This window comes from Salmo trutta, chromosome 22, assembly GCF_901001165.1.
Source record: "Salmo trutta chromosome 22, fSalTru1.1, whole genome shotgun sequence".
NCBI lineage: Eukaryota > Metazoa > Chordata > Actinopteri > Salmoniformes > Salmonidae > Salmo > Salmo trutta.
The window spans coordinates 7534814-7558395 of record NC_042978.1 but is presented as its reverse complement, the minus strand read 5'-3'; the positions used below and the strand labels follow the sequence as shown (position 1 = coordinate 7558395).

The following is a 23582-nucleotide window of genomic DNA, read 5'->3' as shown; positions in this document are numbered from 1 at the left end:
TTTATTGAAAATGAAATATTTACATAAGTATTTGCACTCCTTTTGCTATGACACTCCAAATTGAGCTCCGGTGCATCCAATTTCATTTGATCATCCTTGAGATGTCACTCCAACTTCATTGTAGTCCACCTGTGGCCAATTCAATTGTTTGGACATGATTTAGAAAGAAACACACGTCTATATAATGTCCCACAGCTGACAGTGTATGTCAGAGCAGAAACGATATCATGAAGTCCAAGTAACTGTCTGTAGATCTCTGAGATTGTGATGAGGCATATCTCTGGTGAGGGGTATAAAACATGTTCTAGTTTCCCCCAAAAAACTGTGGTTTCCATCATAGGGAAAAGGAAAAAATATGGAACTACCCAGACTCTGTCTAGACTTGGCCGTCCAACCAAACTGAGCAACCGGGCAGGACCTTGGTCTGGGAGGTGACCAAGAACCAAATGACCACTCTGACAGAACTACAGAGTTCCTTGGCCCAGATGGGAGAACCTGCCATAAGGACAACGGTCTATAAAGCACTTCACCAATCTGGGCTTTATGGGAGAGTGGCCAGACGGAACCAGTGGTGGAAAAAGTAATAAATTGTCATACTTCAGTAAAAGTAAAGATACCTTGATATAAAATGACTCAAGTAAAAGTGAAAGTCACCCAGTAAAATACTACTTGAGGAAAAGTAAAAAAGTATTTGGGTTTAAATATACTTAAGTATCAAAAGTAAATGGAATTGCTCAAATGTACGTATCAAAAGTAAAAGTATAAATAATTTAAAGTTCCTTATATTAAGCAAACCAGACGGTACAAATGTTAATTTTTTTATTGATGGATAGCCAGGGGCACACTCCAACACTCAGACATCATTTACAAAAGAAGCATTTGTGTTTAGTGAGTCCGCTAGATCAGAGGCAGTAAGGATGACCAGGGATGTTATCTTGATAAGTGTGTGAATTGGACCATTTTCCTGTCAAAATGTAACAAGTACTTTTGGGTGTCAGGGAAAATGTATGGAGTAAAAAGTACATAATTTTCTTTAGGAATGTAGTGAAGTAAAAGTTGTCAAAAATATAAATAGTAAACTACAGATACCCCAAAAAACTACTTAAGTAGTACTTTAAAGTATTTATACTTAAGTACTTTACACCACTGGACGGAACCCACTCCTGAGAAAGGCACATGACAGCACGCCTGAAGTTTGCGAAGAGGGACGTGAAAGACACAGAGTGTAAGGCAAAAGATTCTGTGGTCTGATGAGACAAAAATGTAACTCTTGCTCTGACTGCAAAGCGCTATATCTGGAGAAAGCCAGGCACAGCTCATCACCTGTCTAACACCATCCCTACCGTGAAGCGTGGCAGCATCATGCTATGGGGATGCTTTTCAGCGACAGGGACGGGGAGACTGGTAAGGATAGAGGGAACATTGAATGGAGCCAAATACAGGCAAATCCTTGATGAGTACATGCTTCAGTGTGCAAACGACCTTAGACTTGGGGGCGAAGATATAGGACAATGAGCCCAAGCATACAGCCAAAGCAACGTTGGAATGGCTTCGGAATAAGAATGTGAAAGACCTTGAGTGGCCCAGCCAAAGGCCAGACTTGAATCACATTAAAAATCTGTGCCGTTCACCGCCTCTCCCCATCTAATTTAACAGAGCTTGAGAAAATCTGCAAGGATAAATGGGAGAAAATCCCCAAAACCAGATGTGCAAGCTGATACGGACATACCCAGGACGACTCAAAGCTGTAATCGCCGCCGAAGGTGCTTCTACAAAGTATTGACTCGGGTGTGAATACATACATAAATTAGATATTTCTGTATTTCATTTTCAATACATTTGCCAACATTTTCTAAAATTATGTTTTCACTTTGTCGTTATGGGGTATTGTGTGTAGATGGGTTAGAGGAAGAAAAAAAACTGATTTAATACATTTTGAATTCATGCAGTAACACAACAAAATGTGGAATACATCCAGGGGTATGAATACTTTCTGAAGGCACTGCATGTCTTCCATTTGGGTGGAGAGCTTAGGTCTAAGTCCTGCGCTGTCTGTGGCTTATTCACTAGAGTGGGATCATATGGTCATCATAAGCAGGAAGTCTATGTGAAACAGAATATAAGGTCCATCATATGTTATATGAATCCATGTTGGAAGATTGCGCTCTTGCACTGCCTTGATTTTGAATGTTGTTCCAATTTCACATAACGCTTGACAGTTCAAGATTTCACATAGAGGAATACGTTTCACTATGGATGCCACAACTGGTCAATTCAGACAATGGGATTAGGGTTGAATATTTTTCCGGTATTTTACAAATGTTCCATCCCGAGAATATATCACTTTTCTCCTGGGTAACCCGGTATTTCCCACCAAAACCAGAGGTGTCATTCAAAAGAATTATAAAGCACATAAATAGGCCTATATCTGGATTTGATTCAAGCCTGATGCTACCGGATCCATACATTTAAATACATTTTATGAGCCCTACATTTAATGAGCCCAAGCCCCAAAAAAGCACAAATGATTGTGCTGTTCTACAATATATATACAGTGCATTCGGTGTGTATTTAGACCCTTTGACTTTTTCCACGTTTTGTTATATTACATCCTTATTCTGCTGCTCTGTCTTCAACAGGACAGTGAGCCCAATGAGCCCAAGCCTACAGACAAAGCAACGCTGCTCTGCCTTCTTAACAACACTATCAACAAGGCAGGTCCTACAGGCCCTAGTTTTGTCGCACCTAGACTACTGTTCAGTAGTGTGGTCAGGTGCCACAAAGAGGGACTTATGAAAATTGCAGTTGGCTCAGAACAGGGCAGCACGGCTGGCCCTTAAAGGTACACGGAGAGCTAACGTTAATGACATGCATGTCAATCTCTCATGGCTCAAAGTGGAAGAGAGATTGACTTCATCACTACATGTTTTTGTAAGAGGTGTTGACAAGCTGAATACCGAGCTGTCTGTTTTAAAATACTTGCACACAGCTCGGACACCCATGCATACCCAACAAGACATGCCACCAGAGGCCTCTTCACAGTCCCCAAGTCCAGAACAGACTATGGGAGGCGCACAGTACTACTTAGAGCCATTACTAGATGGAACTCTATTCCACATCAGATAATTGATGCAAGCAGTAGAATCAGATTTTAAAAAACAGGTAAAAATACACCTTATGGAACAACAGGGACTCTGAAGAGACACAATGATATAGACACATGCATACGCATGGATTGTAATATTGTTGTATGGTGGTATTAAACATTTTGTATTGTAGATATGTAGTGGTGTAATAATGTTATGATGTACTGTTTTATCTTTTGTTTTATATGTAATGTAAGTGCTTTAATAGGTTTGGACCCCAGGAAGAATTCCGGCTTTATCAGCAGCTAATGGAGATCCCTAATAAATACAAATTCAAATATATATTTTTTTGTCCTCATCAATCTGCACACAATACCCCATAATGATGAAGCAGAAACAGGTTTTTAGACATATTTACAAATGTATAAATAAATGAAATATCCCATTTACATAAGTGTTTAGACCCCTTTACTCAGTACTTTGTTAAAGCGCCTTTGGCAGCGATTACAGCCTCAAGTCTTCTTGCGTATGACGCTACACGCTTGGCACACATGTATTTGGGAAGTTTCTTCCATTCTTCACTGCAGATCCTCTCAAGCTCTGTCAGGTTTGATGGGGAGCGTCGCTGCACAGCTATGCTCTCCAGAGATGTTCGATCGGGTTCAAGTCCGGGCTCAGGCTGGGCCACTCCAGGACATTCAGAGACCTATCCTGAAGCCACTCCTGCATTGTCTTGGCTGTGTGCTTACGGTCATTGTCCTGTTGGAAGGTGAACCTTCGCCCCAGTCTGAGGTTTTGAGTACTCTGGAGCAGGTTTTCATCAAGGATCTCTCTGTATTTTGCTCTGTTCATCTTTCCCTCGATCCTGAATAGTCTCCTGTCCCTGCCGCTGAAAAATATCCCCACAGCATGATGCTGCCACCACCATGCTTCACCGTAGGGATGGTACCAGGTTTTCTCCAGACATGACGTTTAGCATTCAGGCCAAAGATTTCAACCTTGGCTTTATCAGACCAGAGAATCTTGTTTCTCAAGGTCAAAGTCCTTTAGGTGCTATCATGTGCCTTTTACTGAGGAGTGGCTTCCATCTGGCCATTCTACCATAAAGGCCTGATTGGTGCAGAGATGGTTGTCCTTCTGAAAGGTTCTCCCATCTCCACAAAGGAACTCTGGAGCTCTGTCAGTGACCATTGGGTTCTTGGTCACATCCCTGACCAAGGCCCTTCTCCCCTGATTGCTCAGTTTGCCCAGGTGGCCAGCTCTAGGAAAAGTCTTGGTGGTTCCAAACTTCTTCCATTTAAGAATGATGGAGGCCACTGTGTTCTTGGGGACCTTCAATGCTGCGGACATGTTTTGATACCCTTCCCCAGATCTGTGCCTCGACACAATCCTGTCTCTGAGCTCTACGGACAATTCCTTCGACCATACAGGTGTATGCCTTTCCAAATCATGTCGAATCAATTTGAATTTCCCACAAGTGGACTCCAATTAAGTTGTAGAAACATCTCAAGGATGATCAATGGAAACCTGAGCTAAATTTCGAGTCTCATAGCAAAGGGTCTCAGGTATATCTGTTTCACTTTGTCATTATAGGGTTTTTGTGTGTAGATTGATGAGGGAAAATGTTTGTTTAATCAATTTTAGAATAAGGCTGTAACATAACAGAATGTGGAAAAGGGAAGGGTTCTGAATACTTTCCGAATGCACTGTATCAATCAAAAACAGGATTATCTATTTTTGGATGCAATTTGAATAGAGTTGATAGAGAGAGAGAGAGAGACTGCGAGAGAGAGTGCTCGCACAAACGATATTTGAGTGACAGGCTGTTTTGTAAAAATCTGCAGCTGCGATTAAAAAAAAAAAAAAAAATCTTTACAAAAAGAAAATGTGACCCACGAAAGGCAGATGGAGATGGGTAAATTAGACGCCCATTCTGTCTTTATATTACTGTAGCATAGACTATGCTACAGCAAATGCATGCCTACGTGTCACAACAAGAATAATAGTCACCATGATGAGATGATAGGTCTACATGCACTGTGCTCCATACTGAGTCTGTCCCCACCCTCTACGAGGCCGTAGAGAAGCCATATTTAGACGTTGCATATAATTTAACAGTTCCATTTCACGCCATGCTGTACATATAACTAATTGATTATAATTTACCTGTTTCTCACAGTTATTTATCCTGGGAAAAGGGAGTTGTTTTGGGTGGTAGATCCCGGTGAATCTCGGTAACCGGGTTCCCACCATTCAACCCTAAATGGGATGCAATTTAGTAATGTGGCGTTTTTGATTAATTTTTTACCTGCAGGTTTCTTCCCAGGCAGTTCCCAGGGCTGCGACGCCTTCCTCCGCCACAAGATGACTCTCATCTCCCCGTCCATATTGAAGAAGTACAGCATCCCCTTCGACAGGGTAGGTAGCAGGACACAGTTGGGGGTTGAAATTGGGGTCTGGAAAAGGCTGGTGCCCGAATTCATTAAGCATGTCACAACAGGACTGCTGATCTAGGACCAGTTGCCTTTTAGATTATAATGAATGGACATGGGGGGGGGGGACTAATCTTAGACCAACATCCTACTCTGCGACTCTTGATACATACAGCCCCTGGGCTCTAAAGTTTGAAAGCAACAGAAATGTTCCGTCAGGGTTAATTGTGGAAGTAAGTGAAGTAATGTTACATTCTGTGACCACATCCATTTGGTGTATGTCATACATACATACATTTAACCAATAACACTTCTCTAACACCTTTCAATTTGACCATCTATATTTGACGGATATTCCCGGGTAATGCAATATAACTCATTTCATCACATAACCACTTTTAACCTGTCAAACAGCTCTCAGAAAGGAGACAATCGACCACCAAAGGCAGTTTTTGTAATAACCCCTTTGAATGGAACCCTATGCTGAACCACAATTGCAATTCTTCAACCTGTAAGAGGACATGGAAGCTTGGCTCAGTGCATGTTTGTCTCCCAAATGGCACCCTATTTAGTGCACTACTTTTCACCTGGGCCTACCGGGCTCAGGTCAAAAGTGGCGCACTATATAGAAAATAGGGGTCCATTTGGGACACACCCCATATGACTAGCTGACTCTAGCACCGACCGCAGATAAAAAATTAACGGGGTGTATGAAAGCCTGCCATCGCTGAGCAAAGTGGAGGTTAATGGCACATTAGATGAGGATGGCTGGGTCAGGAGGCATGCTGAAGTTGATGTCGGTGTGTGGGTGATCTCCAGTCAACCTACGGGACGAACGACAGGGAAATTGCAGAAGAGGAGTGGATGGATGGACGTAGAAGTGAACACGCTAACATGTGTGCGAACATGTAGGCCTGCGCAACACGTGCGCATGTAACGGGGATCAAGTGTGCTGCTGACAGCTTAGCTTCTTCCGCTGTCCGACCGGCCCACACTGGGGTCGAACCAGTGATCCTCTGCTTTGCAATACACGTGACCCCCCCCCCTTGACAACGTTCCAACGGGTTGAGCCACCCAAAAGGTACCAATTGGATGGCAACATTTCAAGCTAGCTGGGGAATGAGCTTACCGTATGTTTTTAACTCCGTTACTCGCACATATAGGCATATGCAGTGTACACACACACACACACACACACAGACACACAGTATTGAAAAGTTGATAATGAGATTGATGACATCTTTATATAAAGACCATAGCTTCACTTCACACTAAATGATGATGGAGATTGAACCATGAGCCTTGGTTACATTTCAATTTCCATATTTTCACATTTCCGCGATAGAAAATGAATCACTATGTTAATTTTTTCTATGGATAATAATTGTAGGAGATAGAAACTCTCACGGTGCGAAATAAATTGAAGATTAAAAAAGTGTACGTTTCTAATACGGGCATACACAGTTCTCTACTGTCTGCAGAGTTCGGCTTTTTCCCCAAGTTAAAAAAAAGTATTTCCCTTTTTTTTCTCTTTCCTTTTTGCCGTTTTCCTTCGTGGTGTCGTTATCACAGGGACCGTGTTACCTGACACACACCGAGAGCGTCTCCCTTGATTTGAGTGTAAAAATAACACCGGCTTTGTTGCAGCTACAAGAGGAGAAAAACAGCCTTTGATATTGGGACTACTCTGTTTTACCTCCCACTCTCTCTCTCTTCCGTCACACTGCCTGCCTGTCTCCCATCTCTACACTTCCTTAAGGCTGAGTTCATGTGCCTCCTCTATCATGAGCGCTAGTCCTAACTAGTCAATGGTTATAGCTGAAAAGATTCTGCGTTCCTCTTGGAGAGGAGCGATGAGGTGAACTGATGAAGAGGCGGTTAAGAGCAAGGGTCCAAAACTTCTAGCGTATTTGAAGTCCACCTGTAGAAAACTTTTATTTTTGAGTGCAAAAATAATGTAATATTTCTTGCCAGTGACCCTGAAGTAATAGTAGTTAAACACAGAAAACCCAGGAGTGTTGAAATAGAAACCTCAATCATTTGTCAGGCTTCATTTCGAAGAGATGCAGAGGGGACTGGTGAGCTGTGTCTTCTTCAGCCTCTCCGGCTCTCAGTAAATGATGGCCCTGCCTCAGAATGAAAGCGCAACCAAATGCAAATGTTCATTTGCGCGGGCTGGCTAATTCCCTGCGCCATGCTCGCTGGCTTCAGTCTAATTGCGCTTGTACCGCCGCAAATGGTTCTCTAGGAGCTGGAGCCGCCAGGCAGCTCAAGTGAGGGAGAGGTGGAGGGAAGAAGAGAAGGGGGGGGGTTGAGAAAGCAAATCCGCCTTCCCATCAGCACTTAAATGATTGTGGATATTAAGAGCTAGCCCCTGTGTTTTTGTTATCCATGGCTGGGTTGCAGGGCTTGCGAATACCCTGTTTTTGCCGAGTCTATCCGTCCAAATGGAGTTTCCTTGAGTGTAACTCACTTTAATACTTTTAGCACGTCTCCGACCATCTCAACTTGGGTTAATAACACTGTTTTCTTATGCGATATCGATATGGAGTTTTATGAGTTTGCATGCTCAGTCAGTTAATGTACATTTAATGTTGTGTTTTTGTGTTTGACTGAACATTTTGATGCGACTATTTACAGTTTTCAGGGTCAGTCATCCGAACTGAAACAGAATGTTCAGATATGGATTCATGTGGAAGTAACACTAGATTATTCAACTGCATCCTGTTGGTTTAATATCATAAAATCGCAGAGGGACGTTATACATTTAACTCGTCCCTCTCTCCAGATCACTCAGGAAGAAGGCGAGTTCATGGTCACCTTTCCCTATGGCTACCACGCCGGTTTCAACCACGGCTTCAACTGCGCCGAGTCCACCAACTTTGCCACCCTGCGCTGGATCGACTACGGCAAGATGGCAACACAGGTGGGTCAATGCACACTAGACCAGACGGTCACCTCAGTGTCCCCTACAAACACACAGCACTATAACGGACTGCCATTTTAAGTTGCATATAGACAGGTGTAGTTGGGGGCGTTTGCAGATAGATTTAGCATGACGCCATCGTCCCTTAGCCCTGAAGTTAGCTGTCACCTTGACTAAAGCTAGCTTAAGTTGTATTTGCGTTTGCGGACCGCTAGTGAAGATTGAATCCATGTGTTGTACTCTACTACGCATGCTACCTGTTTCCTCATACACAATCATGCAATTGCATACTTGGGATACCGGTTCTACAGCCCAGTGCTCACCCAAACTGTTTTACGCCTTGAGCATGAGGTAATCGGCGCGTGTTTCTGTGTGTAGTGTGTTTATCGTGTGGCAAAGGGGGACCCGCGTCACAGGATCATCTGTAAGCTGTCTCACGTCGCCTGTTTCTTCTTCCCTCTCCTTTGTGATCTCCTTTTTCTATTCATGTCTTCCTCTCCTCTCGCAGAAGGCAAACTAGGTATTGTTTTTCATTTTTTTGCTGTTCATATTTTTTTTCTTATTCTTGCACTTTGTGGATTTGACCGAGACTTTACCTGTAAGGGACGCTGCCGCGCGTAAACACACACACACACACACACACACACACACACACACACACACGATGCGACACACAGTCCCTCTTTGTCTCTGCCTGGCTTCGTGTCAGATTTATGAGGACGCCAGTTCAGTGTGCTGCGGTAGTGGGCTCTGCTCTCCATCTCTGTGCGGCCAACTGTTTTTAAGAACCAGAGGGCTACTAGAAGCCCCTCTCCTTCCCACATGGTCTCTCTGACGTACTTAACCCAGCCGCCGCCCCCCGACCCCTCTCAGCGCCGGTCACAGTCCACTGGCCAGGGAGCCCTCCCTCACAGTTCTGTCTGAATTTGATAGAGACGAATTGGTCAGCTTTGCCCTCCATTTTGTGTCAGCGAGTTGACAGGCTGCTCCGGAAAGTGCCAGAGCAATGGGAAAGAAAGAACAGCTTGGGCACTGAAAGCCATATGTTGATTTCTCTCTCTTTCTCTTTCGCACATGCTCTCTCTCTCTTGCTCTCTCGCTCTCTTTTGCTCTCTCTCTCTAGGATTCGTCTGTCCACTCCTTTCCCCATCTTTCGTTTGTTCCCCTCCGTCCTCTCTGCCAAGCCCTATTCTCTTCCTCTCGACACGACAGGGAAGATGGTCCTTCGAGTCGGATCTGTCACTTTGGGCTGTGTGGCTTGTTGCAAGTTTCCTGTCTACTAAAGCTGAGAGGCTGTAATAGCGGACCCATCTGTCTGCAGAATTGCATTAATAGAAACCAAGACTGTTCTGCCTGGTTGTAGCTAGATATTTTCGAGTCACGTTAGGGGCAATTTTTGCATTTTTTTTTTTTAGCTAACCCTAACCCTTTTCCTAACCTTAACCTAATTCTCCTAACTTGCACATGAATTCTCCTAACCTGTAACAAAAAAGTCACTTCTGCTAGTCAAAACTGGTAGACCTGCCCTGGAGGCAGTGTGAGTATCCACTAATGCGATACAGCCATCTGTCCTGTCTACCAGCACCTACTAGTTACAGCCACGGTCTTCTTGTTTTTAGTGGTCTTCTTGTTTTTAGTAGTCCTCTTGCAGTCACTTAGGTAGGCTATGTTTGTTCACGGAGCAATGATACTGTGCTACCCTTATCTCATTGTAGCCTCCCAAGGCAGTGTCAATGTAAACCCAAAGTACGTCTTTTCACGTCTTGTGCTCGTAGGGAACGCTAAATAAACAGGCGAGAAACTACAAGACAGTGGCGCGGTTCCCTATGGGCCCCAAGAACGGAGTGTTGTGAATGGACGTTCATCACACTGTATGAATAGAAGATACATTTCCCTTGCTTTCATCTTTCAAAGAGAATTGCAGATGACTCACTCTCCGAATAGTGATATTTGTTTGTGTACGCTTGTTTGTTTGGGTTAGAGCTGATGGGCTTTGATAAGGAGTGCTGCGGATGCTGAAGGCTAAAGCATTATCATTGTGGTTTGTGTGTGTGTGTGTGTGGGTGGGTGGGTTTGCGTTTGTGTGTGTGCGCATTCTTGCGTACGCTCTAGGCCTGGAGCGTTTCACTACACCCGCAATAACATCTGCTAAATATGTGTATGAGACCAATAAAATTTGATTTGATTTTGAGCAGGCTATAAACTAAGTGTATGTATTGTCATTTCACTTGTTATTGTGGGATAATGCCGGGCTGAACTGACAACAGACTGCCATGTTAATATCTGGTGGCTCTTACTAGAAAATCAGAGCACGACGGCAGGCGTCAACGTCGTGTCTGTCTGTGCGTCACTGAATCTGATATCACCCGCTAAGTTGTGCCCAAATAAGCTTGCGTTCTTTTTTATTCCTGGTGGCAGTTGTGAACGCAAGTGACTGCTTCCTTATGCAATATGCATGAAAATGTTAGCATTTGTTTTTGAGCTTTCCCCAGAAAACCACTGTCGTTCCTCTACCTGCTCGGTTTAGCTCAGTAACTTCCAATTAATTTCAAACGAATGGGAGTTTGTCTAGTGCTGTTGTTTGTTTTTCCTCTGGAAGTCTGCGTGCATCCAAATGCCAGGAAAAGTCTAGCCCAGCTGTAGTAAACTTGAAGGATACTCTCCTATGGGTGCAGACGAGAGGACAAGACAGTACAGTACACTACAGACTCATTAACGGTTGTAAACTTGATTCCCCCCCCCCCTTTGTTTCCCTCTCTCCACTTCCTCACTCTGTGCAGCTGTTGTCATTAAACGAGGAGAGAAAGCGGTGCGATGGGGAGCGAGCAAGTCATTATTTGAGTTTGCCTGGTTTGGCCTCCATGTGTGTTTTTAATGGAAGAGCTCGTTAGCAGGGTCTCTGCAACTGAGGCTGGAGGGCAAACCAGGCAAACACACACACACACACACACGCACACGCACTTATGAAACATACCACATGTGATTTAATCACACACCCCCGCACAGCAAATAAAAACGCTCACTTACAATCTTCACACTGTCACTATTTCAAGCCTTGTACATTTCCGCATTAGATGGACTTCCATGACTCTGTGGTCAAAGTTCACTAAGATGTTACTGTTGTCTGTCTAGCTGTAATACTTTCATGTGCGGTATAAGAGAGAATGTTCACTGTTTCAAAACGCAGCTTTTTTCGCATCTAGTGATATATTAATAGATGCCATTTAGCAAAGTGGTTCCCAAACTGTGGGGCGCGCAGGGAAGGGTCGGCGGGGGGAGGGGGGGTTATAATTACCCCATTTTCTCCCCAATTTCGATCTTGTCTCATCGCTGCATCTCCCCAACCGGCTCAGGAGGCGAAGGTGCTTCTCAACACCCGCCTGCTTAACCCAGAAAGCCAGCCGCACCACTGTGCCGGAGGAAACACCGTTCAACTGACGACGGAGGTCAGCCTGCAGGCACCCGGCCCGCCACAAGGAGTCGTTAGAGCGCGATTAGCCAAGTAAAGACCCCCCCCCCGCCAAACCCTCCCCTAACATGGGCGATGCTGGGCCAATTGTGCGCCGCCCGATGGAACTCCCGATCGCGGCCTGGGACCGAACCCAGGTCTGTAGTGACGCCTCTAGCACTGAGATGCAGTGCCTTAGACCGCTGCGCTACTCGGGAGGCCCGCTGGGGGTCTTTTTTAAAGGAACTCAGTCCCGGCTTTCAACTTACTCTTGAAAGTTGTAATAGTAGAATGCAAAAGGTGCAATTTTGAAATTGGCTAGTGACTCATCAGTCCTCTTGTCATGTCAGTCACTGCAGACCGTAGACCTATTTGTAGCTTGTCAGCAATGTCCAGATGAACTAGCCTATGTCAGCCAACCAAAAAAAAAGAAGTTTTTTTTGTCCGTAGATATCGTTTTAATTTTTGTGTCACTCAAATATCACATGAATACACATTAGACATGGCAAAATGTATAGAATTGCAAGAAAATGTGCTTTATAACTGCAAAATGTTATTTGCACCCCATGACAAATTGTGTAGAATTGTAGAAAATACACAAATTCCCTCCACCAGCAAGACGTGTGTGTGTTTGGAAAGTTTGTGTGATGAATAGTGCTTGTACCCATAGAAATAGATGTGGCGCGCGCAGGGGGAGCAGGTTGTCCCCCAATGCTGGATGGGGGGCCCCCCCGAGTGAAACATTTGGGAACCTCTGATTTAGCAGACACTTTTATCCAAATCGACTTACGATCATATGTGCGTACATTTTCCTACGCGTTACCACCTGAGCCACATGGGACTAGTGAGACTATTTTTCTCGAGCAGGTTGTAGAATCACAAATATTGGGATTTTTAAAGAGGAGCTCTATCAGTCACCGCTGCCAATGGGACCGGAGACAGTAAAAGTCCAGACCTATTTCGTAAAGGATGACAGATGGAGCCAGAGAGGTTGGGTGGCGGAATTTTAAGAGCTCCCCTAACGTCGGATATTATTCTAATAGGGGGCGACATTGCCTCAGGACTTCTCCTACAATCATTAAACTTCATTAAGATATAAAGTGAAGTAGGCTATAGGGCTCATTGGTTAGAAGGCCTTGGGGTCACTCGTTGTTTTGGAGACATTTTGTACATTTCCAAATGCATTTTCATCCGATAATGAAGTCATCTAAGCATAGCATGTACTCCCCCCTCTAACCCACCCCTCTCGGAAATGGTACATTTATACATTTCCCTTAATAGTTTTATACGACAGAAATGGGATCTTTTTGGTTCCTACTTCCTCTGGTGCGCTTCTTAATATGTCCCCCTCCCCATTCCCAACACAGCCATCAGTGCAAAGAGACACATTTATCTCCTTTTCATTTGTGTTGTGGTGTCTCGCACCTATTCCTCTGTTCCCGGTGACGTTTTTATGAAAGTCCCCAATCCGACCATGGTAACCAGCCGCCTTTTCGCTTCATCCGTCGGGTTTCCCCCCCTCATTCCTTCCATCCCTCAAGTGCTGCCTAGATGAGATGTAGTGTGTGGATATTGGTTTGCAGTGGGGGGGCTAGCTCTTGTTGTTGTGGTTATTACTAACCCCTCACCACCACAACCACCTCCCTCCTCTCCATCCAGTACCTCTCGCTCGCGCTCTGCTCTCTCTCTCTCTTCCCCTTCCTCCCTTCCACTTGTTCTGCCTGTCTCTGTCTGAGGCGCGGCAGGCCTGAAGAATGTTCCCAGTAATTGAACATAAGGCCTCTCAGCGCAGCTCAGGAAATAAAGCAGAAATATAATACACCTACCGGGGCCCAAAAAGAAAATTAGTTTTATTTTCATCTCTTGCTCTCTTTCCATCTCCCCTCTCTCACCATCTCTCTCCTCCTTTCTTCTCTCTCTCTCTTTCTCTCCGTCTATCCATCCATTCCCCCTCACCATTTCTCTTTCTCTCTCTCTCTCTCTCTCTCTCTCTCTCTCTCTCTCTCTCTCTCTCTCTCTCTCTCTCTCTCTCTCTCTCTCTCTCTCTCTCTCTCTCTCAAACGCCTATTCCCTGCCATTGCTAGTAAAAATATGCCATTGTCATCCATTTAGTGTCATTTTGAGATCTTTATATAGTGCGTTTGAACTCTTTCTTTTTATTTTATAGAGGGAACTCAAATGAATACTATGAATTCAATTTACTGGCTGTATAGTCCTGTTCAGTTAGACTTGATGCCACTAGTTCAGATTTCCTCTTGTTTGAAAGCACCAAGTCTCTATTTATTCATGTTTCCTGTCCCTTGTGAAATCTCCCATTTTCAGTTTAACTGGATATAAATCCTTGAGGATTTGAGGCTATGATCCTAGTTTATTTCAACCTGTAAGTCTGTAAAGCTGAAATCTGTTCAACCCCATTGGCCAGTGACTGTTAGGATCCTGAATAGGAACCTATTGAGAGTTTTTTTCACCGCCTAGTAGAAGTCAATGATGACTTTGCGGCATACTTTGATGTACAGTATACTCTCTTTTTGACTTCAGGTAATTGAAATCTCTAACGAACATAGAATTCAAGGTCAAAGTGTGACCCCCCCCACAGAACCAATTCTGGCTGTATTTAGTATATTCTCAGTGACAGACACTAAAGAAGGATTTGACCGTAATGTCTGTGTGTAAGATTCTTGCTGCTGCTGCAACAAAGGAAATCATAAAAATAAAAAAAATGCAAATAGAAGATATTGATATAGGCTAGATATTGGATTTTGTCTACTTTGTGTGAACCTCCCCTCCTTTTTCATTGCTTTATCTACTCGTCCCCCCTCTCTATCCCTCAGTGTTTCCACATTGTGTGGATAATAAAGTTTTTCTCATTCCAATTCTCCCCCCCCCCCCCAGTGTACGTGTCGTAAGGACATGGTGAAGATCTCCATGGACGTGTTCGTACGCTGCCTGCAGCCCGAGCGCTATGAGCAGTGGAAACAGGGCAAGGACGGCACCGTGCTGGACCACCAGCGACCCACCACCCTCAACAGCCCCGAGCTGGCGCACTGGAGGGCCAACCGGGTCACCTACCGGGAGAAACTGCTCCAGAGGTGAGGGGAGACAGGCGGACAGACATCACAATTACAGAAGATTTACTATACAATTGAATTTCATAACCCCCCACCCTCCCCCTCCCCGGGTCAATATGAAGGGCATCATTGGCCGTACAAGAGCATAATTGCATACGTCCTCCCCCCATTCTGTGAACCGTGTCAGCCATGTTTCTGGTTGCGGTTAGGGATGTTGCGGTGACCGCATTACCACTACACTGGCAGTCATGAGTCACGACCGCAGTCAAATTCCAGGTGACCGTTGAGTCACGGTAATCTCCTCTTATGCACTCTGGACATGTGTTGGTAGTACCCAACTCGCTAAACGACCATCAGGTCACTAATGGCCTGGCACTCAGGCCTCTTTTTCCCCACTAACCGCTCTGACATCAATGCAAATGCAATCTAAAATTCACATCAAACACTTATCATCAAAACAGTATCACGCTTTTAAAACTCACCTCACTGCGATCGATCAATTTGAAGAAAGAAGTTCAACGACAGGTTGAAACTGAGTGAGAAAACGTGGACGTTGTAGAAAAACCGAACACAACGAAATGGACAGCGCTTTCTAAGGTGATGATTCATTCAGGACACCCCTGTGCACATTAGCGCTTATGCATAGCATATATATATATATATATATATATATTAAACAAATTCAGAGTTAGCCTACGATATAGTGAGTTTGTATTTGATTTTGAATAGCCTAGTAATAGGGCATTTAAAACAATATATTTTCACAATTAATCGACCGACATTACCTCACCACCGTGCGTTTCCATCTCCTCCTCTCTCTCCTTCATTCCTTTCTCCAGCGCACAGAGAGAGGGACTGTCAACAGATGTTTTGTTGCGAAAACACAATTACTATCGATGTTCCCGAACAGATTTCACTTGGTTTCTCAAATGAAGCACAGGGTAGCTGCAGGTACAGGGTTGCAGAGCCAATGGCATACAGAGTTTGGGCAAAATAACAGGAATGCCTTCCCGACATGGTGCCGCTGGATGATATGTGTTTTTCCTCTTGCCCCTGTTCCTGCCCATTTGATAATGGGCCATTTTAAATCGAAACAAACATTACATATTAGTAAAGACGAGATTAAATTGAGAATAGTCTGACGGGTGATATAATGATCACTTGACGAGAGCTGGAGAGAACAGCGTGTGCATCCTAAGACAAGGAGCAGAGCGCAAGCTTTTTTTCCCCGACGTTCTCAAATCATCAATAGCCTATAGTCGCGTCATTCAGCCCGTATATCTTTTAAAAATCTAAGGCGTTCTAAGGTTTGTATCATTCACAACAAACGTTGCCAAATAACTCTTAAGTCTAGCATATAGGACCTGTTTCAAATGATCACTTTTACGCTCAACGTAGCCACTTCATTTGCGCACTCTAGCTCTGGAATGGGGAAAAATATCCTTTCTATTTTATTCAATTGTAATCTTTAAACTATAAAATCTGATCACCTTATATGCATTATTTTATATTAGGCTATCTTGTCTGCTAAATGAACAAGCTAACAGCCTATGGCATGGCGCATAGCCATATAACATACAGTAGGCCAACTCATATTCTGTTCTTCTGAAATACATTTTCATCATATAAGGTTTCTTTAAACCTGCCTAAAATAAATTATGGATTTATCGTGATGGCGTAAATAAAAATTATTTATTAGACTTTTTTTTTTTATGTACATGTTCCAAATGCGCACATCGGCTGCTTGTATGTGTGGAGGTCTGGAGATGCTAAATGTGTTTTTATGTTAATTAACGGTAAATTACCGTGAGACCGGCACTCTTTTGTATGACAATAACAGGCTGACAGAATGTCATGACTGCCACAGCCCTAGTTGCGGTCTCACTCAGGTGCCAGAACAACGGTCAGGTCGCAGAGTGCCAATCACACTGTGGCATTACATCGCTGGGGGAAACCGTCACTGTCAATCACTTTCTCACACACTACAGTTGTGAGGCCATGCTTTGTCAGTCAGACATGTGGAAATGTGTGCAGCAAGAAAGCAACCTTTTAGACTCTGGTGTCTCATTCTGTAGTCCTGCATTTCTTTCTTTCTTTCTTTCTCTTTCTTTCTCTCTCTCTCTCTCTCTCTCTCTCTCTCTCTCTCTCTCTCTCTCTCTCTCTCTCTCTCTCTCTCTCTCTCTCTCTCTCTCTCTCTCTCTCTCTCTCTCTCTCTCTCTCTCTCTCTCTCTCTCTCTCTCTCTCTCTCTCTCTCTCTCTCTCTCTCTCTCTCTCTCTCTCTCTCTCTCTCTCTCTCTCTCTCTCTCTCTCTCTCTCTCTCTCTCTCTCTTTTTCTTTTTTTTTTTTTTTTTCTTTCTTTCAAATGAACAAGCCTCAGTCACTCATGTCCCAATCTCCCCCATCCCTCCGTCCCCAGAGCTTTACAGAAGAAGGAGCAGCTGCGCCGGCTGAAGCTGGAGGAGGTCAAGGTGCTGGCGGAAGAGGGCATCGAGCTGGACGCCGTGGCCTACCAGCGGCAGGTGGAGGAGCGCGAGGCCCAGCGGCGGCAGGAGAGGGAGGAGAGGATGGCCCGCGAGGCCCTGCAGACCCTGGAGGCAATGGATCGAGAGGACCGGGAGAGGCAGGAAGCCCTCGCCGCCCAGGCCGCAGGAGGTGAGGGTGTAGGGCGAAGTAGGTTGAAGTGGGGGGGGTTAAGGTTAAGGTTCGGATTGGGGAGGGGGAAGCTGATCCTTGATACAGGGAAGTTCACCCCCCGGAGCCAGGAGGTGAGGGTGAGGAGGGTGGTGGAGGTATCACAAGGCACAAGTTGGCTACAGCATTGGGGTCAGTTTCCATTTCAATTTGGTTAATTCAGGGAGATTAACTGACATTGCCGTTCCAAATCACACGGCGCCTGATCAAATACGTATCAGAATAAATGCCTATCGGAACCAATACGTGGTACAGAGATTAGATAACACCTTTTTTCACCTTTGATTTGGAAGAAGCAATGGCACGTTGGATTGAGGTTCCACGTTTCCTGCGGTAGTAATCCCTTTCTTTTATTTATCTTGCCAAGTAGGCCTACAAGACCCCCAGGTAGACCCGTGGCACTTGACGGCGAATGGAGAGAAGAAGAAGAAGAAGAAGAAAAAGAAGAAGAAGAAACAACTCGCCCTGCCGTCCGACCCCATGAACTCTTTCCAAGCAGCTTTTGAGAAGTTTGCCACGTTTAAAGTCCCGCAGCCCCCAAAGCAGCCCAAAGGCAGCAATGACACAGACCTACCAGCAGAGGGCAAGCTTGATGTGAACGGTATGCAGCAGGTAAGCACTGGTGGAATGCGTAGGGTGAAGTTGCCCCTATACCCCACTAATGGTTAAGGTTAGGATTGGTGGATGGAAGGCTGATTCCAGATCTGTACCTATGGGGAAACTTCACCCCTGGACCATGGAACAACCATAACACTGGCATCAAGCTTTGAATCGCACAGATTGTCATGCTGTGTTTTGAGGCTTCCTTTGAACATTTTCTGTGTATATTTTTATCATGTAGTAGACACTTCTATGCAGAGCAACTTCTAATTCGGCCAGTCATCTATCACGTTATTTGACCAATCAGTCTGAGCATCTGCACACCTGGTGTCCAATCATTAGCGTGAAACGTTTTTTGAACATTGCAGATAGAAATCTGTTGTATTAGAATGGTCACACCTTTCCATTAGGCTTGATAGAGTATTGTGTTTGATTTAATCCAATGCATACCTATCTGCACAGCGTAGCCACTGGGCTAAACCAGTGGCTTATGAAAATGCATGACTTAAAACTAGCTGACACTCAACCCCATTAGGTCCAGATTTGTCAGGTTAACGCAATAGAGTCATTGATTATTAATGTGGATTGTGGTTCGGGGTAAATCGGATTAGAAAAATCAACAGGCTCAGTGTGGATATCAGGGTGTTGATTCAAGTGAAGTTTATTTCAACCCAGGACCTTGCCCATTAACCTGTTGGTGACCTTTGTTGTATGACCTTTGCCCCCACTCAGTCGTCGTCTTACTCCAAGCAGCTGAAGATGAGGATGGAGGTGAAAAAGAGTCGCCGGCACCCCCTCAGCAAACCCCCCATGCGATCCCCACTCTCCATCGTCAAGCAGGAGACATCTAGTGATGAAGGTGGGTTCTGCGTGACCACAGTCTTTATACTCAGTACAATATCAATGTAATACTGTGGCTTTGTCATGATAGCCTGTTCCCAGGTCTGTTTGTGCTGTATACAGCCAACTGCTACATTTTACATTTTAGTCATTTTAGCAGACGCTCTTATCCAGAGCGACTTACAGTAGTGAGTGCATACATTTAATTTAATTTCATGCATTTTTTTTTTTGTACTGGCCCCCCGTGGGAATCGAACCCACAACCCTGGCGTTGCAAACACCATGCTCTACCAACTGAGCCACAGCGAAGGCTAGAGTTGTTATATTTGGCAAGACGGCACGAATGGATCTGGGACCAGGTCTATTATCATGATGCTAAAAACATGTAAATGGTAGGGAAAAAACGAAACAAAGTTGGTCAGTCAGGGTCTTCGGGATAATGTATTCTGTACTGTTTCGGCCCTGCTACACTACAGCCAGCAGGCATCCGGCATTGCCATCAGCAATTGAGGGAATGCTTCCTTTGAAATCAATCAAAGTTGCTGTATTGTCCTGTGTTGCGTCGCGTCCAAGCTCAAGAATCGCAGAGGTTCAATTATTGATGGCTGACAAGCACGTTTCGTTCGATCTCGTGAATTGAAATAATGAGGAATAAAGTTGATTTTGGTCGGTTTCTGGAGGAGACAGAACGTCACATTGACACCATGCTGATGACGACACAACGTGACGTAGTGTAGAGTAGCTGAAGTGTTTCCCTTCTTCCCCCACTCCCTCTCTCGCCTTTTCTTTTCTTTCCTGACTGACACATATTGATCCCGGGATCATGACTCCGAATTAACTGCTTTCAAAGTGACTTTGAGCTGCCTGGCGATAGACGGAGAGAGAGGCAGAGAGGGAGGTGCAGGAGGAAGGATTGTAAATTCTCCTCTCTGGTCAGGTCTAAACACAGTATTGCGGATTGTTTTGGGCCTTGTGTTACATGCATTGCAGGCCGGATAGAGCATATATCCTTGCATGCGTGCTTGTTCTGTGTTCATCCAGACCCACTGATCTGACTTGTCTTTTTTCTCCTTTCTCCCTAAGTAGAACTTTTCTCCCCCTGGCCACTGGATGGCGACGTGAAGAAGGCAGGCCACTTGTGGCAGAACCGCACGCCCAACTTCCTGGCCGAGAAGGGTTTCAACGCGGCCGTGGCCACCCTGGAACCCTACTGTGCTGTATGCACTCTGTTCTGTCCGTACACACAGGTAGGGCACATAACATAGACTAAAATAGAACAATGTATATGCTGTAATGTATCGCAATGACACAAACACTGTCAACATCGCAATCAGGCAACAGTTGTCTTTGACAACTATGGGCTATGTCAAAGAAAGTTAACCATTTGCTCTGTCATTTTGATTGAAAGTTTAGTAAAAAAAAAAAAACATTTGTTGACGCACAGCCAAAAATATATGTAGGGGTGCTTACTAACGGAGGTCAACTGTATACAAGGAAAGAAAGTTGCACACTCTAAATATGCTCCCAGCAATTTAATGGGTACACCTAACCAATGTTTTGGCACGGAGTGCCTTCTTCAGGGTTGCAAACAGCGCGAAAATGATGGTGCCTTCATGTGGAAACTTTAAAAAATAAAATGTTTCACAAGGAACCTTTGGGCACCATGATGTTCAAATAAACATATTATGTTTATTATAATATTTTTGCATTTAAGGCTCCATTTTGGATTTATTCCTCTTTTTCAAGTGGTACGGGGTCTCCATCTCTTTCAAGATCTGAACTCCACCTGGCGAACCCAACAATATTCTAACGCCCTTCCCTGTTTCATTTAACACCAGAAGGACTCCTCATACCCGATCGACAGCCCCGGTGCCCCCAACCATCACAACGTTTCCCGCTGCGGCAGCCGCACCCATCCGCTGGTCCCCGAGATGTGCTTCAGCGCCGGGGCAGGCAACACAGAGCCGCTGCCTTCCAACTCCCACACGGGAGACGACGGCACCAGCCCGCTGCTCTCCTGCTCCTCCTGCAGCCTGCAGGTCCACTCCAGTGAGTAGACAGACGGGTTGACCGTGCAGGCAGACAGACAGGCGGACAGCGCCAGACAGACGCACAGACAAACTCGCACAGTGTTTAAATCGATCCAGTCAAAATGCTGCTATCAGTCAAAACAATCACAAAAACAAATTCTCTAACGTCCAATACCAACCAGATTAAACACCATGTTTACATAAGTCAATTACCAGCCAGACACAACTCTAATACATTCAAAACTTCAATACCAATCGGCCAAACTCTCACCAAGCCCACACCAACAAAGCTGGTGTAAATTCTGGTAAATCCATGCCAGTCAGTCTGTACCAACCAGTCAAAACCAGTCATTTAATACCATTACCAGTCATTCAACTCCCCCGCCATGTTTACTTAAGTTTGTAATTACTGTGTCTGTTCTCCCAAGTCTTGTATTTATTCAGCCAACTAATGGTCCGTAGTACTGCACGCCGTATTAATTTAAATTCCCATTACATATTTGCACCCCCTCAGGCCCGAAGCAAGGATTTTTCTCTCCACGAGGATCAAAATGCCAATCAAATTGTTCTAGTTAATTTACTGCAACTCAGCCTGAACTGACTGGGATTTCTGTGCCAGTGTGCCCCCCCCCCCCCCCCCCCCCTAAAACTGTCCCCCTGCAGAAAAAGAGGTAAATACAATTGTTTGGTGTCATTTTTTTACTCGGCCAGTCTAAGCTGCGTAGCCAATTAGGCTTGCCTCTGTATGGTAAGGTGGCAGGGAGCGGTTGGCGTGCGCACACACGGGGAGCGGTTAGCGTGCAACACACAATGTTAGCCAGGTGACCCTACTCTGATTAGAGGACTTGGGAGAGGAGAAAAATCTCAAGCTCTCCTCTCCGGCCTGCCCCCCGAAGTCGTAGTACTATCAAAGATGGTGAATAAATTAAGATAGTTGAGTCAGGCCTTAGCATAGGACTTTTTTCAGTTCATGGCCACTTAAGGGGGTGGCTCTCCCATAGACACCAATGCGATAGCAGCTGGGTCTGGTCTACTTAGTGCAATTGAACCAGAAAGAACCAGAAAAAAACTGTGACTGGTATGTCTCGCTTCTTCTTCCATCTCTGGTACTATTTTTCTTCCTTGAGACAGATGGCAGCTCTCAAAGTAGCCACCCTTTGCCTTGATGACAGCTTTGCGCACTCTTGGCATTCTCTCAACCAGCTTTACCTGGAATGCTTTTCCAACAGTCTTGAAGGAGTTTCCACATATGCTGAGCACTTTCCTTCACTCTGCGGTCCAACTCGAGTGATTGTGGAGGCCAGGTCATCTGATTTAGCATTCCATCACTCTCCTTCTTGGGCAAATAGCCCTTACACAGCTTGGAGGTGTGTTGGGTCATTGACCTGTTGAAAAACAAATGTCCCACTAAGCGCAAATCAGATGAGATGGCATATAGCTGCAGAATGCGTGCCATGCTGGTTAAGTGTGGCTTGAATTATAAATGAATAACACCTCCTCCTCCATGCTTTATGGTGGGAACCACACATGCAGAGATCAACCGTTCACCTACTCTGCCTCTCACAAAGACATGGTGGTTGGCACCAAATTTGGACTCATCAGACCAAAGGACAGATTTCTACCGGTCTAATGTCCATTGTTTGTGTTTCTTGGCCCAAGCAAGTCTCTTCTTCTTATTGGTGTCCTTCAGTAGTGGTTTCTTTGCAGCAATTCAACCATGAAGGCCTGATTCACGCAGTCTCCTCTGAACAGTTGATGTTGAGATGTGTCTGTTACTTGAACTCTGTGAAGCATTTATTTGGGCTGCAATTTCTGAGGTTGGTAACTCTAATGAACGTATCCTCTGCAGCAGAGGTAACTCTGGGTCTTCCTTTCCTGTGGAGTCCTCATGAGAGCCAGTTTCATCATAGCGCTTGATGGTTTATGGGACTGCACTTGAAGAGACATTCAAAAGTTCTTAAAGTAATGATGGACTGTCATTTCTCTTTGCTTATTTGAGCTGTTCTTGCCATAATATGAACTTGGTCTTTTACCAAATAGGGTTTGTCACAACACAACTGATTGGCTCAGACACATTAAGAAGGAAAGAAAATCCACAAAAATGCACACTTGTTAATTGAAATGCATTCCAGGTGACTACTTCCTGAAGCTGATTGAGAGAATGCCAAGAGTGTGCAAAGCTGTCATCAGGGCCAAGGGTGGCTACTTTGAAGAATCTCAAATATAAAATATATTTTGATTTGTTTAACACTTTTTGGGGTTTCTACATTATTCCATATGTGCAATTTCATAGTGTTGATGTCTTCACTATTATTCTACAATGTAAAAAAAGAAAAAGAAAAACCCTTGAATGAGTAGGTGTGTCCACAGTTTTGACTGGTACTGCCATATCGCAGTAAATGCTGTATGGCCCCTGCAGATGTCTGAATGACCATCCAGAGCCTTCAGGCGTGAACACTTT

General features: G+C 44.7%; 1 protein-coding gene across 1 annotated transcript in view; it reads left to right on the top strand.

The window, feature by feature from the left end:
• The window catches only part of LOC115157977 (lysine-specific demethylase 4B), a gene marked incomplete in the record, with an annotated part of 72532 nt that overhangs the window by 38909 nt on the left and 10041 nt on the right, over positions 1–23582 (top strand). The window contains 8 exon segments of the mRNA XM_029706388.1: positions 5401–5504; positions 8307–8444; positions 14785–14981; positions 17377–17612; positions 18022–18263; positions 18984–19110; positions 20175–20338; positions 20930–21140. Of these exon segments, the coding sequence (XP_029562248.1) occupies positions 5401–5504; positions 8307–8444; positions 14785–14981; positions 17377–17612; positions 18022–18263; positions 18984–19110; positions 20175–20338; positions 20930–21140 (1419 nt within the window).